Genomic DNA, 16262 nt, shown 5'->3' on the forward strand with positions numbered 1-16262 from the left:
AATCATAAAAAAAATACGAAATACAATATGATACATGAATTTTTAAAATTCAACCCCTAAACTGGTGAAATAGGGGTTGAAAGTTTACATGGATTTCCACGCGAAAGTCGCGGGCGCGCTAGCTAACAATATATTCTAAAATGAAGTTCTTAGGTACTATAAATTTCCTATGCATAAATAATTTCTGATTTGATTGATAAATTTATTATAATTGATGTATAAATAAATAATTTGCAGGAATAATTTATTCTATTAAACAAATATTATCTATCATTGTAAATATAAATTCAAAGAACGTTGAAAATTTACAACATGCATTTTCTCAAGAATCTTACTTACTTTTTTTTTAAATTAATGCAATCTTGTAACGTTTATTATTTCAAGATGGGTCAAGAGGTTTAGAGGGAATCTACCAATTACACTATTCCATGAAGGAATTCAGAGAAAATTTTCAAGTATTATAAATAATAATTTCTAAATTATTATTGTTGATAATACTAGTTTTGCGGTTCTTATGTATAATGATGAAAGACTATGATTATAGATATAAATCATATATTTTATTTAATACATAAGACACCATGATATTATACATATAAAAACAATAGAACACTAACCTACGGTTTAAGAAGCATTCTAGTAACCTAACGAGCATAAAAATAATGAACTTAGAGCATTTTTCCTACATAATGTGAACATTTGCCTCAGTTGTTCCGACGCAAATGTTCATGCAGCCTCTTTTATAAAAGAAATCCAATTTCTTTGAGAAAATTGAAAATCCATGAAGCTGTCGACGGACAAGACAAAGAGATTTTACCTTACCTTTGAAATGCGCTTTAACTTTGAAACGTAATAAAAAATAAACTGCAATATTTTCAACTGTAGATTTCTTTGTGAAATAGTTTTGCTTATACAATACAATTACCATTTTGAATGCTAAATATAAAGGAATTGTAGAAATAAATGTCAATTGTTTGGAGTTCAACATTTATTTGCATGATAAAAAGTATTGACGTAGGTAGAATACGCGCATCGCTTGGTCCCCGACGTAAAATTTTGTTTATTTACCATTTTGTTGGAATTGGAACATTCTGTCTCCGTTAACAAAAACACGAGGGAAAGATAAAGTAAATAACGCCTCGTTATTGTTAAAAAATATTTTGTTTATATACGATCGATCGATCAAAATAATATTGAACAAACGAGTGTTTTACCAAATCTTAACGCATGGATATTACCTATAAATACTAATATTATAAAAAAGGTAAAGTTTGTGAGATTGTAGAGGGTAATTTCTAGATCTACTGAACTGATTTTAAAAATTCTTTTACCATTAGATAGCCACCTTAATTTTGAGTGTTGTAGGCTATATTTTATCTCCCTATTCACATGGGAACGGAATATATGCAGGTAAAGCCGTGGGTCGTCTGCTAAATATGGAATAACTTTGAAGTAACAAAGCTAATATCGCTAATATGTTAATTATTTAAATGAAATCCTATCATGAAATTGCAGTTTAATATTTGAGATTGATCTATAGAAATTTGTGATGACTGTAATAGAGCCCAGGTATTACATATTTAAGCTTGAATTTCAAATATACAAAGGTCGGCTCTAGGATGATCCGAGGGTAGCCCGGGGTAAAACGTACCGTCGTACGGATTACTGAGATCACGTGGTTATATTGTAAAACATATTCCGTCCATAGTTCTTAACTAATCTTTATAATACTGACGCTCAGTTTTTTAGCTTATTCATTAATGGTGAACACTTGTAACAGAAATTATTTTATTTGAGATCTATATTTATTACCTGTATCTAATTTCTTTACTGGAATAATACGTATCTTCATCGAGCTATATAAATCTACTGAGGAAATGGTGTTATCAGCAACAATAACAGCAATAACAACAAGACTAAGAAATAGTTTTAATTACCATCATTATCAAACCACACTGCCTCAGTGGCATGTTGCCAATTTAGCCATTATGAGCAACTTTGTCCGGCGGAAGATCTTTGGAATAACACACCGGATGTATATTAGATCCACAAAACCATTAAATTAAAGTGTTTTTAGATAGCATGGGTACGCTGACAGTCGCCTGTATGACGTTTTAATACGTACTTTTATCGTGAATCCCGGCAAACTTTCAATAGTGAAACGAACTGTCACCCGCACCATCCTATATGAAAAGAACTGTAGTGCTCTCTTCTATGTCCTCTGGGTGTTATTCTTAGTTTACATATTTCTCTATAGGATTTCCGTCTATTGCGATTCCTTTTTTTAATAAAGAATATTGGCCATTATTAGTCTTTTAAACATGACTAGTTAATTATTCCCCAGTCTACTCCAAATACTAATTCTTTTTATTTTATACCGAAAAAGTATATCCCGTAAATATTTTACCCTATGTACCCTAAAAAAATATTGTTCTACATTTTATTTTAAGACTTCGTCGGGTGAGACTTTTATTTTAAAAGTGTACGTTATATTCTTATTATTATTAATAGTATTTTTAGTAGACTTAGAAACTATAATATTTGTTGCTTACTACGGAACCCGAAAAGAGTATTTACATAACTTTCTTTATCAGAGATATCAAATTATCTGACTGCGCTAAAATTATTTTCCAGTCGCTGATGATTTTTATCTCAGCTCAAATGACAGCCATTGTTCGAAACTAGCACAAAAAGGCTCTCACCTACATTGTAGCGGCGTTTCTAATTAGGCAACTAATTATTATTTAATTTTTAACAACTTCATAGTTGCTACTCACACTATGCAGTATTCTGTCATTGACTGTTCGCCTGTTCGATCATGTCCCGGGTTCAAAAAAATAGATTGGGTCAAGCAAAAAGTCTACTGAAATTCTCTTCCAGTTAAGATCACACCGTATCAACTCAAGTCGTCTATTATATAATGATTTATTTATTTTGCTATCATCTGCGAAAAGTCGACGAATCCATGCGACAACGTCACCCAGGTCCGACAAAATACTCTCTACGTTTCAGTTGACTCTACAACGTGCAATTGCACGTTCTCCTCATCTCCTGAGGATGCTCCGGTTTCGGGGTAAAACGTACGTAAAGAGTATTTTGTCGGACCTGGGTGACGTTGTCGCATGGGTTCGTCGACTTTTCGCGGATGATAGCAAAATAAATAAATCATAATATAATCATGATGAACTTCCGCAAAGTAACGCCTGCGTCTATCCAATATTCAAGTCGTCTAGTATAATTTATATGAATAATGTCCTCGTCGTAACACACGCCGCACACTATCGGAATCGTTATTAAGGTGGGGACTGACCACAGTTACGGTGCGTAATGTTGCAATGTTGCGAGCATGTTACGTTACACCGTGTGCTAATTATCTGTAAATCCGTTACTCCAGATTACTGACTGAAGCGCGTAACACTATAAAGGATTCGCTAAAAACCCGACAACGGAGTGAAGCACACACGAGCGGCTCGTTTCTAGCTGCGAAAGCCTTGTTTTCCCGTACTGACTGCACGAACGCTCGCTATGTAACAACATTAACGTAACGTCGGTCAGTATCGACCTTAAGTAAGCGCATTGCCTCAAGACAAGTTACGGCTCGCTGTCCGTGCATTTGTGTATCTCCATACCCGAGCACGCCTCTTAGAGTTAATATATGCGGTAGTAACCCGCCGCGCTGGCTCACCAGCTTTAGTTCCTGTTCCCGTGTGATTAGGAGATAAAATATAATCTATGATATTCACAAATAACCTGATTTTATATTGGTAAAAGAATCTTCAAAATTGGTTCAGTCTATCCAGAGATTACGCCTTACAACCTTACAAACTCTATCTCTTAAAATATTAGTATAAACATAAAAAAGTTAACAGTAAAAGAATTGTAGTTTTGATGTCGGTGGTGTTACATCATAGGCCTGTTCATTGTCAATAAAAATTTTAATAATAAATTCAGGCGGCATTTTATCAGCATGGTGGGCTTAAACTCTACATTATCATTCTATAAAAGTGGAGGTCTGTGCCCAGCAGTGGGACTGATTAGACTTTTGATGATGCCTGACAGTTATCAATACATCCGTAGATATCACATCTACCTATACTTAGTAAGCTCCCCTTCACGATAATCCAAGACGTAAAAATGCATATTCAGATCTTAGTCTTAACATTAAGTGTGCTAAGATATTAAAAAAAACTCCTAAAGACTTTTTCTCACTAAAATAAATCATATTACTAAAATTTTTCTCTCTTTGTCAGGTAACAGTTTCCACGGTAAACATGCTGACAACGGTACTGAACGATAGTCCCATATTCCCGGAAAATGAGGAGGAGCAAGCAGATTTATCGGCTCCTTTACTAATGGATAGCCCGCAGGTACCTACGTTCTTTCACAGAATTTTCTTTAATACTGTTTTAGAGGTTCGCTATCAAAAAAAGTGAAAGTCTTTTATGACACGCCATTGTAACGTTCGACATTCGCTCGCTGAAGAATAAAGATGACCGTGACCGAAAACTGAGGCACTTTTATACCTTTTATATTTTTTAAGAAAATGGCGTATTAAAGGCACAAAAATGATAAGTACTATGCTGTGAATTTTAAAGTTTTCTAAAGCTAGCTAGGTTTGTCTATTTAATATGGACATTAATACAATACCTGCATAAGTCAAGTAACCCAAGGGCTTTTGCTTTTTTGACCCAAATAACCCTTGCCTTGCAGATGAGCTAAGGTGTTGGGCACCTTGCCTGTCGGTTACTAATGAGATGACACATATTTTTTGTAAATATATTCTTTTGTAAAGAGTCTTGTAAAAAGTGACACAAACACAATAACGTTCCTTTGTTTTCAGTGCGTCCTTTTCGGCACATTTATGATATGGTTCGCGTCAATTACGATAAACCTTGGACCCACTTTCTTATCGGGAGCGTTAGCGGCCAGCGCCGGCTCTTACAGCTCATATGGCCCATCACCGTCCTGTCCCTTAGTGCGAGGGCCTTTTAGACATTACGTACTTAACGCGCTGTGGATAGGCGTTAACGCCGTCTGCGTTGGATTGACACTGTTCCACTTACGGAAACTCCATCGGGATCTTACTAAGGTTCGTATAGTCTATTCACACGTGTATTTGTCATATATACAAAATGTAACGAAATGTTTCAACAAGGCCCATCCATACCCGACATATGCGTATTTCATTCATCGTATTAAGTGTTATAGTCTCCACTTGTCCGTGTTAGTAGGTATCGCATTCATTCATTGCTTAATAGTCAATCAACTGAATTAGCATTAGCAACATAATATGTATGTAGCGTAACGTATAATTAATAGTACGAGATCCGGCATAACAAATATATACCTTCATCTGTTAATTATTTGGGATAAGAAATAAATTACAGAAAATATTCACATTGACACATTGCAAATATTATGATGAATGCCGGATAGTAATGAATGATTAGTTTTTTTTAATTAAATTTATTTAATCTACTTCCCTCAATGGTTACTTTTAAAAAAACTTTCACTAGCTGAAATAATATACTTACAGAATTGAAAACGTAAAGGTTGCCTGCTTTCACACTGCAACTGTTGGGTTGCCAGAGATAAACAGTCAAGTAAATGTTATTTATTTATCATAACCAGTGTCAATCGAAAGCTTATTTTATGTTTATTTTAATTGTATTAAGTTGCTTTGGATCTGGTTCATGGTTTTCTAGATTTTGTATCAAAATAATGGTCGTAATTTAAAGTTGGCAACCTATTTGCAATGTGTCACTGTGCTACCTATCATTTATTTTTTATCAGTAATAAATAACAGATGAGAGTATATATTTATAATGCCGGATCTTAGACTACATTGTAATATCATTATATCTGAATCACATACGAACCGCTGAACACGACGTAGGTAAATCAAATCACATCAAGGCTACGGTTGTTCCGATGCAGGCTGTACTATACGAGTACAGGTTCAGTTGGTAAATTGCCAATACTTTACCTAACTTTACGTATAAGATTTAAATTTTCGCGCACGAACTCATTTGGAATAGTATCGCAGATGGCCGTGACTATTCCATAAATTGTTTCCCTGAAGATTACGTTGCGAAATTGAATGCGTTTAAATAAATTGGATAAAATTTAAATCTTATCGCATGCAGGCTAACGTAGAGGCTGTCCGAGTAGCTGGTCTAGTGACCACGCTAGTCAGCATGGCTGGCGACAACCGCCGCATGGACTCGCTGCCCAACAGCGTCGGACCGAGGGTATGTACGCATGCACCGCATGCGTAGACTTCTTGCATGATACTGTAGACTAGTGCCAATGTTTCACTTACTCTAAAAAGGATTACCGATAAGGTCCTCTGCACACAAAATATTATTGTCAGTAAATTGCCAATAAAGTAGGGTAAGATTGTGACTGTGATGAACCTGCCGATGCATAACTTTAAGCAATGTGTTAAGAAACATTTACTTAGTCGAGGTTACTACGAGGTACACCATTGATGAGTTCCTTAGTGATAAAGGTGCTTGGAGGTCATTGGATCAACTTCCGCCTTCACACAGGAAGCAAAACTATAATTTATTTATTGTAAAGTATCAATTGTAAATTATAATACTGTATGTTTTTTTTTTAAAAAAAAGACCACTGTTAAGTTTCTAGCCGGATCTTTTTAAATTGAGCCTACTTAAATGAATTTTGAATTTTGATTAGCTGAAGGCGTAAGAAGCACCCTGACAATAAATCCTTAAAACTTACGAAACCTTATTCAACTTTATTGACAATAATATATTGACAACATTATTGTGTGCATGCGCGGGACCACATACCTACTTATTTAAAAACCTTAAATTTTTACCTAAAATTTACTTAAATTTCTCTGTAAAATCTACAAACTTAGATGAAATTTTAACTAGTTTTCTTAATCCATAGACCGTTAGCAAACCAATCCTTATTTAATATTTTTTTAATTTTTCCACTCCGTTTTGTATGAAGCACAATTCAATAGTAATGAAGAATACCTTTCAGACAGTAGATGGAGCTTTGGCGGATGGTCAATGCCGTCCGATCCGAAGCGCCAACCTTCCTCTTGGAGGCGGCCGAAGATTGAGAGGGTATCTGGCTAGAGTAGAACGCGAGGGCGTCCGTCGAGTACGCATGTTCCTGGTTATCACTGCAGCGTACGTTCTGTTCTGGGGGCCACTGTTCATCATAACGCTGCTCCATCACCCGGCACTGACCTCACATGTAGCGTATGAAGTGAGTTTTTTATTTTTGTCTGCCTTTAGACCTCTTTAATCAGGCCCTCTAACTAATTATAACTTCTTGCCAATTTTCAACTTTGTACAACAAGCTATTATCGATTTTACGTGATGAGTGATGAGTGACTTTCGCTTTTATCTATCTTTATATACAAAAATTGATTTATATATTCCTTGGCCATTGTGTTTGTTATTGTCAAGGTTCTTATGACAGAAAATTAGGGTAGGTGTAGTTGAAAGTTTACATCGAATTTCACGCGGACGAAGTCGCGGGAGTCCGCTAGTATATTATTTATAAAGATAAATCAATATGCATTTGCGCTTGAATCATGCCTGATGGAAATTAGTGAGTGAGGTGGTCTAAATTGGACCGCGGTAGCCTAGAATATGCCTATCCATTTTTGCCTTGAAGGTGTTCAAATTATCAATAGATGGCAAAAAACAGACGCTGGAGAGGGATTCTACGTTACTTATCACAATACAAGTGAAAATGAACACCTTTTCGAAGTTTAATTATTATTCTTGTATCATAAATATCAGTTTTCATTAATGTAGTAATTGACTATAGGTAAAGTTAATTGAAACAAAATGTTGCAGAAGTATTTTACTTGTCGCTGCAGTAAATATATTATCGTGTTTCCAAATATGTTTCTGTTTATGAACATTGTAAGTTTCGTGTAGTCAATTAATATCGGGTAATACGAATATATTGTGTATGTATTTATATATATTGAGCTTACGAGTAAGTTTCTTACTCTTAAGCATACTCTAAATTTTCTCGGTGTACATTAAGACTTATATTCAGTCTGAAAGCTATTTACGTGTGTACATATTTTTCTTTGTCGTTGCCATTCTTTACAATATAAATTATTATTACATACTAGCAGACGCCACGCGGTTTCACCCGCGTAACAAATGATCAAATCTTTGCTCTTGGCTCTTTATAATACTTATGAAAATGAACGCTGATCCAAGCATCTTTGTCATTAATAAATCCATCAATACGCTAGTTGACACAAAAAATGGTCTTAAATTATCGTTCTACTAGATTGAAAATTTTATTTTCATATTATTTTAAAAGACGTTACATGATTAGTTTTTAAATATGTGTTTGACAATACGAGCTAAAACGCCTGTCAGCCATAATGGCCTATACCTATTTCAAAGTTTTATGCCGTTACTTTAACAAATCCCTTACAAACGGATTGACAAAATATTAGTTAACAATTAGTTTGAAGTTTAGTACATCAAGTAACATTGTGACGTCACAAAATGGATGGATGTTTTTGACGTTTGGAATACTTGATTTTTAAATAAAGTTTTATAAGAAATCTTTAACTTTTGTTAATTAATATCTTTAATATTACGGATCCTTATTCCATATACTATACGAAATTATTATTGTTTATATTAATATGAGTCAATTACCCTATTGATCAGCGTGGTTTGTCAAACCTCCATACTCTCAATAGAAGCCCTAGCGTTACTATAAGCCGTAATGATGTCAAATAGAAGGTTCAAGTAGCTACTAAGGCAACTGACGGCCTCCGTGGCGCAGTGGTATGCGCGGTGGATTTACAAAACGGAGGTCCTGGGTTCGATCCCTGGCTGGGCAGATTGAGATTTTCTTAATTTATTACCGGCAAAGACGTACCGCCAAGCGATTTAGCGTTCCGGTACGATGCCGTGTAGAAACCGAAAGAGGTGTGGATTTTCATCCTCCTCCTAACAAGTTAGCCCGCTTCCATCTTAGACTGCATCATCTGAGATTTACCATCAGGTGAGATTGTAGTAACTTGTAAAGAATAAAAAAAAAACTGTCCAACAGCTGTACTTCCAAATAACGCTGCACATCTCCTACGTGCATGCGGCAGTCAACCCTCTGCTGTTCCTCGCACTGCACCGAGCGCTGCGCCGCGCCGCACTGCAGCTTTGCTGTGGCTGCTGTGTGCACTGGAGTCAGTTCGTGCTTGCTCTCACAGCAGCCGGTGAGTGGTTCAACTTGAAAGAAAGAAAATAAAGGCGAATGCCCACCAGCCAATACAATGTCTGCCCCAGGATTTAATTGGTTTTATAAAAGTATGTTTTCTTCAAGAAACATACTTTGAATGTTTTGACATGCGTCATCATTCATAAACTCAAAAAAAAAATCAAATCATAATCAAAAATCATTTGTTTCAAGTAGGCTCAGTTTGCAAGCACTTTTGACACGTCAGTTGACTATTTGTAAAAAATCTACCACCGGTTCGGAAGGCAGGTTCTCAACTTCTCAACTCTAGTCGAAAGTAATAAGAAACGTTTTGAAGATTGATATAGTAACATAAAATAGCGAATTATAAATTCTTACCTTCTCTCAGATAAGTATCTACACTAAACGACCACAACGTCCTACCAGACGTAGTTAGCCTTAGTAAACGAAATTAATGACGTCATTTGTGACGCCGAGACCACAACGACCGTGGAACGTCTGCAGGAGTATTTTGAACGTTCTAATCGATTAGTGGAACGTAGCCCTAGTCGTGCCATGAAACATAGAAAGACATAGATCCGTCAACATGGCGGAAAGAAATAATTAGTGCCCTAGATATTGTAGTATGAGATCATCACAGGAAAACAAGAGGTAAGGGTGAAAGGTATGACGGTTGATTATAGCTCAGTCTCCGCTCGCGCCGTCATCGTTCTCTCCGGCCGCCGCGTCCCCCGAGCCGCCGCCCGCACCCCCGCCGCCCATGGCGCCCCCCGCGCCGCCGCACCCCGCGCCCGCGCCACACACGATGATGGTAATTACTTCTTATATGTAAGTGTTGACACCGTAATACGTGGTTTATCACTCGCACGCCCCGCACGTACCCCCGCCCTAGCGAGTCTCTATGCGTATTCAAAACTCCTTTTAGTTTCCCGCTATTCTAGAGCATTCTAAAACACACTCAGTGTTTGCTACTTTCAGTGTCTTGCCGGATTTTTAACTACTCGGCTGTTTGTAAATCTATTTTTAAGGCTGTGGGTGTTTTTTTTGTTATGACAACGGACTGATTTTTGATATAGATGTTAAATTTTAAGGTGACGGTTTCCCTATTTAGCAATAGACAGCGAAATAAATAGATAGATAGCACTCATCGCATTCCCTGTAAAGTGAACAACTTTAAGCGAAGACTCTGTAAAATAATGAGACAAGGCAATTCGATATAATTATCGTAAAGCGTACGTTGCCCTGCCGAACTGAAGGAGCATGATGCTAGCCACCCACGGTCCGTTATACCCACATGCCTGCAGCGCTGCCGGCATGACGTCCGGTAAAATTTATTGTATATTAGTCGCGATGTGCATGACGGCTCGCCTTGAAACAAAAACATAAGTGGCGCTGATTATTAAATTACCATCAGCTAACTAAAATTATTGATAAACTAAGTTTTTGACACTAATCCCTATGTCATTGTAAATAATAATTAAGCAAGCGTACCTCCTGTCTAGATAAAACACGCCATATCCATGTTCTGACTCAGTACAGGTCCAACCAAATCAATACCACCATCATAAAATAAAACATCTATATCAACATAAAGCATGTTTACAGTTCAAATTATCTATGTGTCAGTATAAATTGGCTGATTAAAATGGTAGCTTCCCAACGCATATTCATGGTAAAATGATCTCAAAATCTCGATCTCAGAGTTGGGAGGTTGAGGACTGTGATGCAGAGAGTATGTCGAGTGCGCCTGTACAGGGAGACGAGGATATGATGGAGCCGTGGGGCGGCAGCGTGCGGCGCCCGAGGTCGCCGAGCCCGCTGCTGCCCGCCATCTGAAGCCTGCCAGCCAGCCGAGACTCGCACCCACACATATCCGCGTGCCTGCCTTACGTGCCGCAAACATAACCACTGGAGCGACCTCGTAAACGTATTACGGATAGTCAGATACTCATTATTCACCTTCTACATTCTCTAGTCTATAGCATCTGTCTTATGAATGTTGTTAAGTAGGCGTACGTTTTGAATTTTAGTTATGCGGACTACAGACCTGCAGTTTTGACTGTACAGTTAAAACGTCCGTGTGTAGGCAAAACTGAAAGCTGTACAGATATTTCTAATGAAATTTCGATTAGATAAACCAGTACAGTTAAAGCTGAAGGTCTGTAGCCCGCATTAGTGATCATAAATAATCAAAGATTATAATTATTATTCAGATTTAAGTATTCATTATATTGTAATAAATAAGTAAATGTCCCTATTTATAGATAGGTATTGTATTGTAAATGTAACAAAATATGGAAAGCTCAATTCTAAAGAAATAACGAGTAGCAATAAATTTTAAAAACTGACAGGACACAAATATTCACTAATATATAGTTAACAATAAGAAATATTTTTGCGATCATTTAAATATAACCATATAACACCAAACAAAGGGTAAAACCGTCAAATATAAATAGGCTAAATAAAAGTTTATAAAACGAGTTGTATTGTAGACGTAAGACGTAGCTTCCGTAAAGTTTAATTTTATAAAAGTTGGTATCAGCTCCTATTTTGTAGGAACTTTTTGAAACCAAATATTTTTCAGTAATCGTCTGTAAATAGGATTTTAATTGTTAGCTAGTCATTTCTTATAATATATTAATAAATGTATCTAACTTTTCAAACAATATGTGTGATGACACCTTATTCATTTAGATATTTCATAAGATATAAAACAACATGTTGTTTGAATTAAATGAAATAAATAGATTTAAAAAAAAACTAAGACGTAAATTTTAAAAGAGCAAGAAGAACTCTTTCTCAAAAAAATGAAATACCTATAATATTTATTATATATTTTTAATATTTATTGTCTTTTGTTGGAATTTGCTTTCCAGAGCGTTTTTTCGTTCGTACCTAAATAAATTACTGTAAAACAAGTTGAAACATAAATAATAGGTACCAACTTATTTGCATATTTCACAAAACCATCAAGGATATTATAATTCCCGACTTACTTTGGGTAAATACATGTATAATAATTTGTAATAAGTACCTACTTATCTTTTAAATAATATACCTAACGAAGCATTTCATTGTAACACTAAGTTTATATAAACTTTTCTACACAGTTAACATTTACTTAGACGGAGCAAATAATATTTTAAGTGTGAAAGCTTATAAAGGCCAGGTAGTTATTGTTGTTAATCTCTGATTTTATATTTCAGAATATATTCTAGATGAGCCTTTATTAATAAAAATATTCAATACATCCTGCAAAGACTGATTTCATTATTTTTGTTTAATGGTTTCAATGAACTAATAACAAGAAATAAACAACAAAAGGGTAATATGACGTCCCACGATATGTTAAATTACATTTAACTATATTACTAAAAATCTTTAAAAATATTCGATCTGTAAGGTAGAATTCTATTGTAAATAGATTTTAAATAATATCTAAGTGTATTGACTAATAAACCTCAAATTATGATGTATCTCATTATCTGATAACATGCAATGAATGCATTTCATTAACACTTAGATTATTTATTTATTTATGCCCTAAGAAACCTCTTCATGTTACACTTCACACTATTTTAAAGGCGAAAGTTTGTGTGTATGTTCGTTCCTCCTTTACGCTGCGGCTACTAAAGCGATTTGACTGAAATTTGGAATGAAAATAGATTATACTCTGGATTAACACATAGGTTACTTTTTAGTCTGGAAAATCCATGGTTCCCGTGGGTTTGAGGGCGTCCGCTGTTTCATCATAAAACGACGAGGTTTCTTAGGGATTTTGAATAACACTTTTAAAAATGTCGTCTGTTTATTGTGGTATGTAACCGTATGTATGCATCCACGAAATAATTTAAAAAAATAAATTAATAGTACTTAGGCATCTAATACAGTATGTACTTATGGGAAATTGATTTCTAAACAAAAACAAAGCTACAAAATTGTTAAATAACAATATTTGTGCATATAAAAGTTTTAATGACTACTTAATTGATAATATTATGTGCAAGTACCTTGTTTATGTTTAATCCAATCATATTTTTCATTATGTGCCAATTTTGCATTAAAAGTGCCAAATATAAGTAAAAAGTATATATTATGTATTATTTTTTAATATCACAAGCCATTTTAAATTGCAATTTCATGAACTCTGAATACCTTAATACCTTATAGTTATATAAAATTAATATGTACATCGATTTGTTAAAAGGGTTGTAAATAAATATACCAAAGTGTAAAATATAAATAACTAAACGACTAAGAGGTGGAATGTAAAACTTATATATGTGTTCTTATAACAAAAACAGATAAAATAACAATGTTAAAATATACAAATAAAGAAAGTAACATTTACGACTGTGTTTTATTTAATGGGAATATATGAATGTCTTAGTTTCTACAACAAAACATTGCAACAACAATACAGCAGAAAAAAACAAATCTTCAACGGTTAAATTGGAACAGGATATTTTTTTTAATAATCCCCGGCTTTAAAAGAATACAGATCTTGCATCTAAAAAACATGAACCAATCAAATCTGAACCTATCACGGAAAACCGCATCAAAATCAGACTATTAGTTTGTAGTTATGTGGCGAATTGGTTTGTACAAAACTCTCACCCCTTAAATGTTCATTTAAAAATGAACCCTTACTCATATACCCTCCGTGGTGGATTTACTAGTAGGCTGAGTAAGCTGAAGCCTAGGGCATCTTTGGCCCAAGACATTTTGTTTAACTGAAAACTGAGTATTGAATATGTAACTAATATTCTAGTACGTAGTGTACATATAGTAAAATACTAAATTTGCTTGACACTTTATCATCTGTACTAAACGGTTCCAACCTGAATACTTTCATCTATCTATATATGAAAAATGGGAATATGGTAGCGAATTTCAGAGGTCAGTAAGAGGCAAAAATTTAATAGCCGGCAATTTTTAAATTTGCCATTGTAAGTATATCCTCTCCATTCTACGAACCTACCCGTTTATATTCTATAATTAACTAAAGTAGATCTTTTTAGGAGATTATCAATTATTTCATTCATTGACTCATAACGAGACTTAGATTATTTATTTTGCCATGTCAGCTAAAAACTTACTCAATTAGGTATAATGTAAAGTTAGAGAATCTTGTGTTTGTTCACTTTAATTTAGTTGTAGTAATGTATATATGTAAAATTATTGCTGACGTCATCAGCCTTGATGTCTCAGAGCTTATTGAAGCGTAGCAAACTGTTATTATCCTTATTTACCGTAGCTCTAACATTGTGGGACTTACGAACTTGGTTCGATGTTTGACATTTATTAATCAAAACCATGCTCTCTCTTCTATTGTGGAAGTTTAGGTGTCTGTTCACATATCATGGGTCTAGTGATCAAAATCATATACCTTTATTTTGTGTAGCGCTACCATAACGAGTGTTCACACATTACGAACTTGTTTGGATGTTTCGACATTTAGTAGTCAAAGCAGTAGGCCGGTCTAAGTGGTTGGAGCAGTGATTAACTTCTGTGTTAATGAATCATGAGGTCCTGTTATGTTATGGGCTATTGGTACAGATTTAAACATCTTTAGAAGCCTATGAAACCATATGTGCCTTGTATTGCCTACAGATTATGATGACCCTGATTTTGTGCATCCAGTTAGGCGTTCAGTTCTGAGATCAGGTTTGCTAATTAGCATAGTTTTAACGTGCCACTTGCGGTCCGCGTATATATAATCTATCTCTTTTTTCTTCCAACATCATTGCTCACATACATCACATGTGGCATTCGGCATAGTAACTCTGTCTACGGAACGTTTTATTCATGAGATCTAGATTAACGTGAGCGTAGTCAAAGGAAAAAGCTAGTAATATATAATGTGTAATAGTAAATATTGTTTCGCAAGTCGCAAATAGCTAGTTTAATACTTCGCTTCCCGCATAATGCTCGAAACGGGATTCAACATTTTAAATGGGCCCTCGGTGTACATCCTGCGAAAACACTCGCTAAGCTCATTTGTTTTATCATTTAAATTAAACTTGTAGTCAGGAACTTTAATGCAAAGTTTATGTAGCAAATTAAATCGTTTTATCTAACTTATTCGGGCACTAGCGGACGCTCGCGACTTCGTCCGCGTGGAATTCAGTTTTTCACCATGGATTTTTCCGGAATGAAAGTAGCCTATGTGTAAATCCAGAGTAAAATCTATTTCCATTCCGAATTTCAGAAAAATTATTTCAGTAGCAGCGTAAAGGAGGAACAAACATACACACTTACAAACACACACACACTTACACACAAACTTTCGCCTTTAAAATATTAGTGTGATTAACAGATACCTGCGATTTTGTTCACGTGAAGTCATAGTTCAATGGCTATAACCCCATAGATAGGTTAGATACATGTTGTTTTTTTATTATAAATATTAAAAAACAAAAATTGCAAAAATAGATATTTGCAATTTTTGTTTTTATATTAACAAGGTTTTATATAATTTAATAGCATATATAGCAACATTATAATTATTTTCTATATTCAATATTTACAACATACCTTTATTACAGTTTAATATTATTAAATTTAACGATTGTAATTTATATACATTTTATAAGAGTTTCGTTCACTTCAATTCACACATTCACACTTCGTTTTAAAAGTTGATTTCTTTTAGTAAAAGAAAAGAAATGGCGTAGATACCGGTACATTCTATATTTAAAGGATTTTCTACTGTCAAGCGTTGGATGATTACGGTAAAATATGCTACAGTTATCCAGCTTTTTCTCGTACGAATGCTCTTACGTAGAAACGTATAACGTTAAAAGGCTACGAGTCCTTTCACTTCACATTTTTTTTAATAACACTTGCTGGAAAAATGCGTTTTAGAAGATTTCTTGTAGAACATGTTATGTTGAACTAAATAAATGTTTCTTTAACTACAAGCTTGTATAAAACATTAATATTAGAAACATTATTGTAAAGTTTTATGGAAATCTAATTTGTATTAATTTTTTTTAATTTTAAAGTAAAAATTTAAAGTACAATAAATTATATTTATAAAT

General features: G+C 34.6%; 1 protein-coding gene across 2 annotated transcripts in view; it reads left to right on the top strand.

Annotated features, from left to right (window-relative positions):
• Positions 1 to 13554, top strand: part of LOC112048067 (uncharacterized) — a 39432-nt gene extending 25878 nt beyond the window's left edge. Inside the window, exons 5-11 of one of the 2 annotated variants that reach the window (XM_024085430.2) lie at positions 4251 to 4367; positions 4841 to 5089; positions 6147 to 6251; positions 7015 to 7245; positions 9076 to 9235; positions 9900 to 10027; positions 10918 to 13554. In XM_024085430.2, coding sequence (XP_023941198.1) covers positions 4251 to 4367; positions 4841 to 5089; positions 6147 to 6251; positions 7015 to 7245; positions 9076 to 9235; positions 9900 to 10027; positions 10918 to 11052 — 1125 coding nt within the window. In that variant the 3' untranslated portion in view covers positions 11053 to 13554. Of the gene's footprint in view, positions 1 to 4250; positions 4368 to 4840; positions 5090 to 6146; positions 6252 to 7014; positions 7246 to 9075; positions 9236 to 9899 lie in introns of both variants that reach the window. The other variant, XM_052882541.1, reaches the window with a different exon arrangement.
• Positions 13555 to 16262: the final 2708 nt, after the last annotated feature.

Source organism: Bicyclus anynana, chromosome 7 (assembly GCF_947172395.1).
Source record: "Bicyclus anynana chromosome 7, ilBicAnyn1.1, whole genome shotgun sequence".
Classification (NCBI taxonomy): domain Eukaryota; kingdom Metazoa; phylum Arthropoda; class Insecta; order Lepidoptera; family Nymphalidae; genus Bicyclus; species Bicyclus anynana.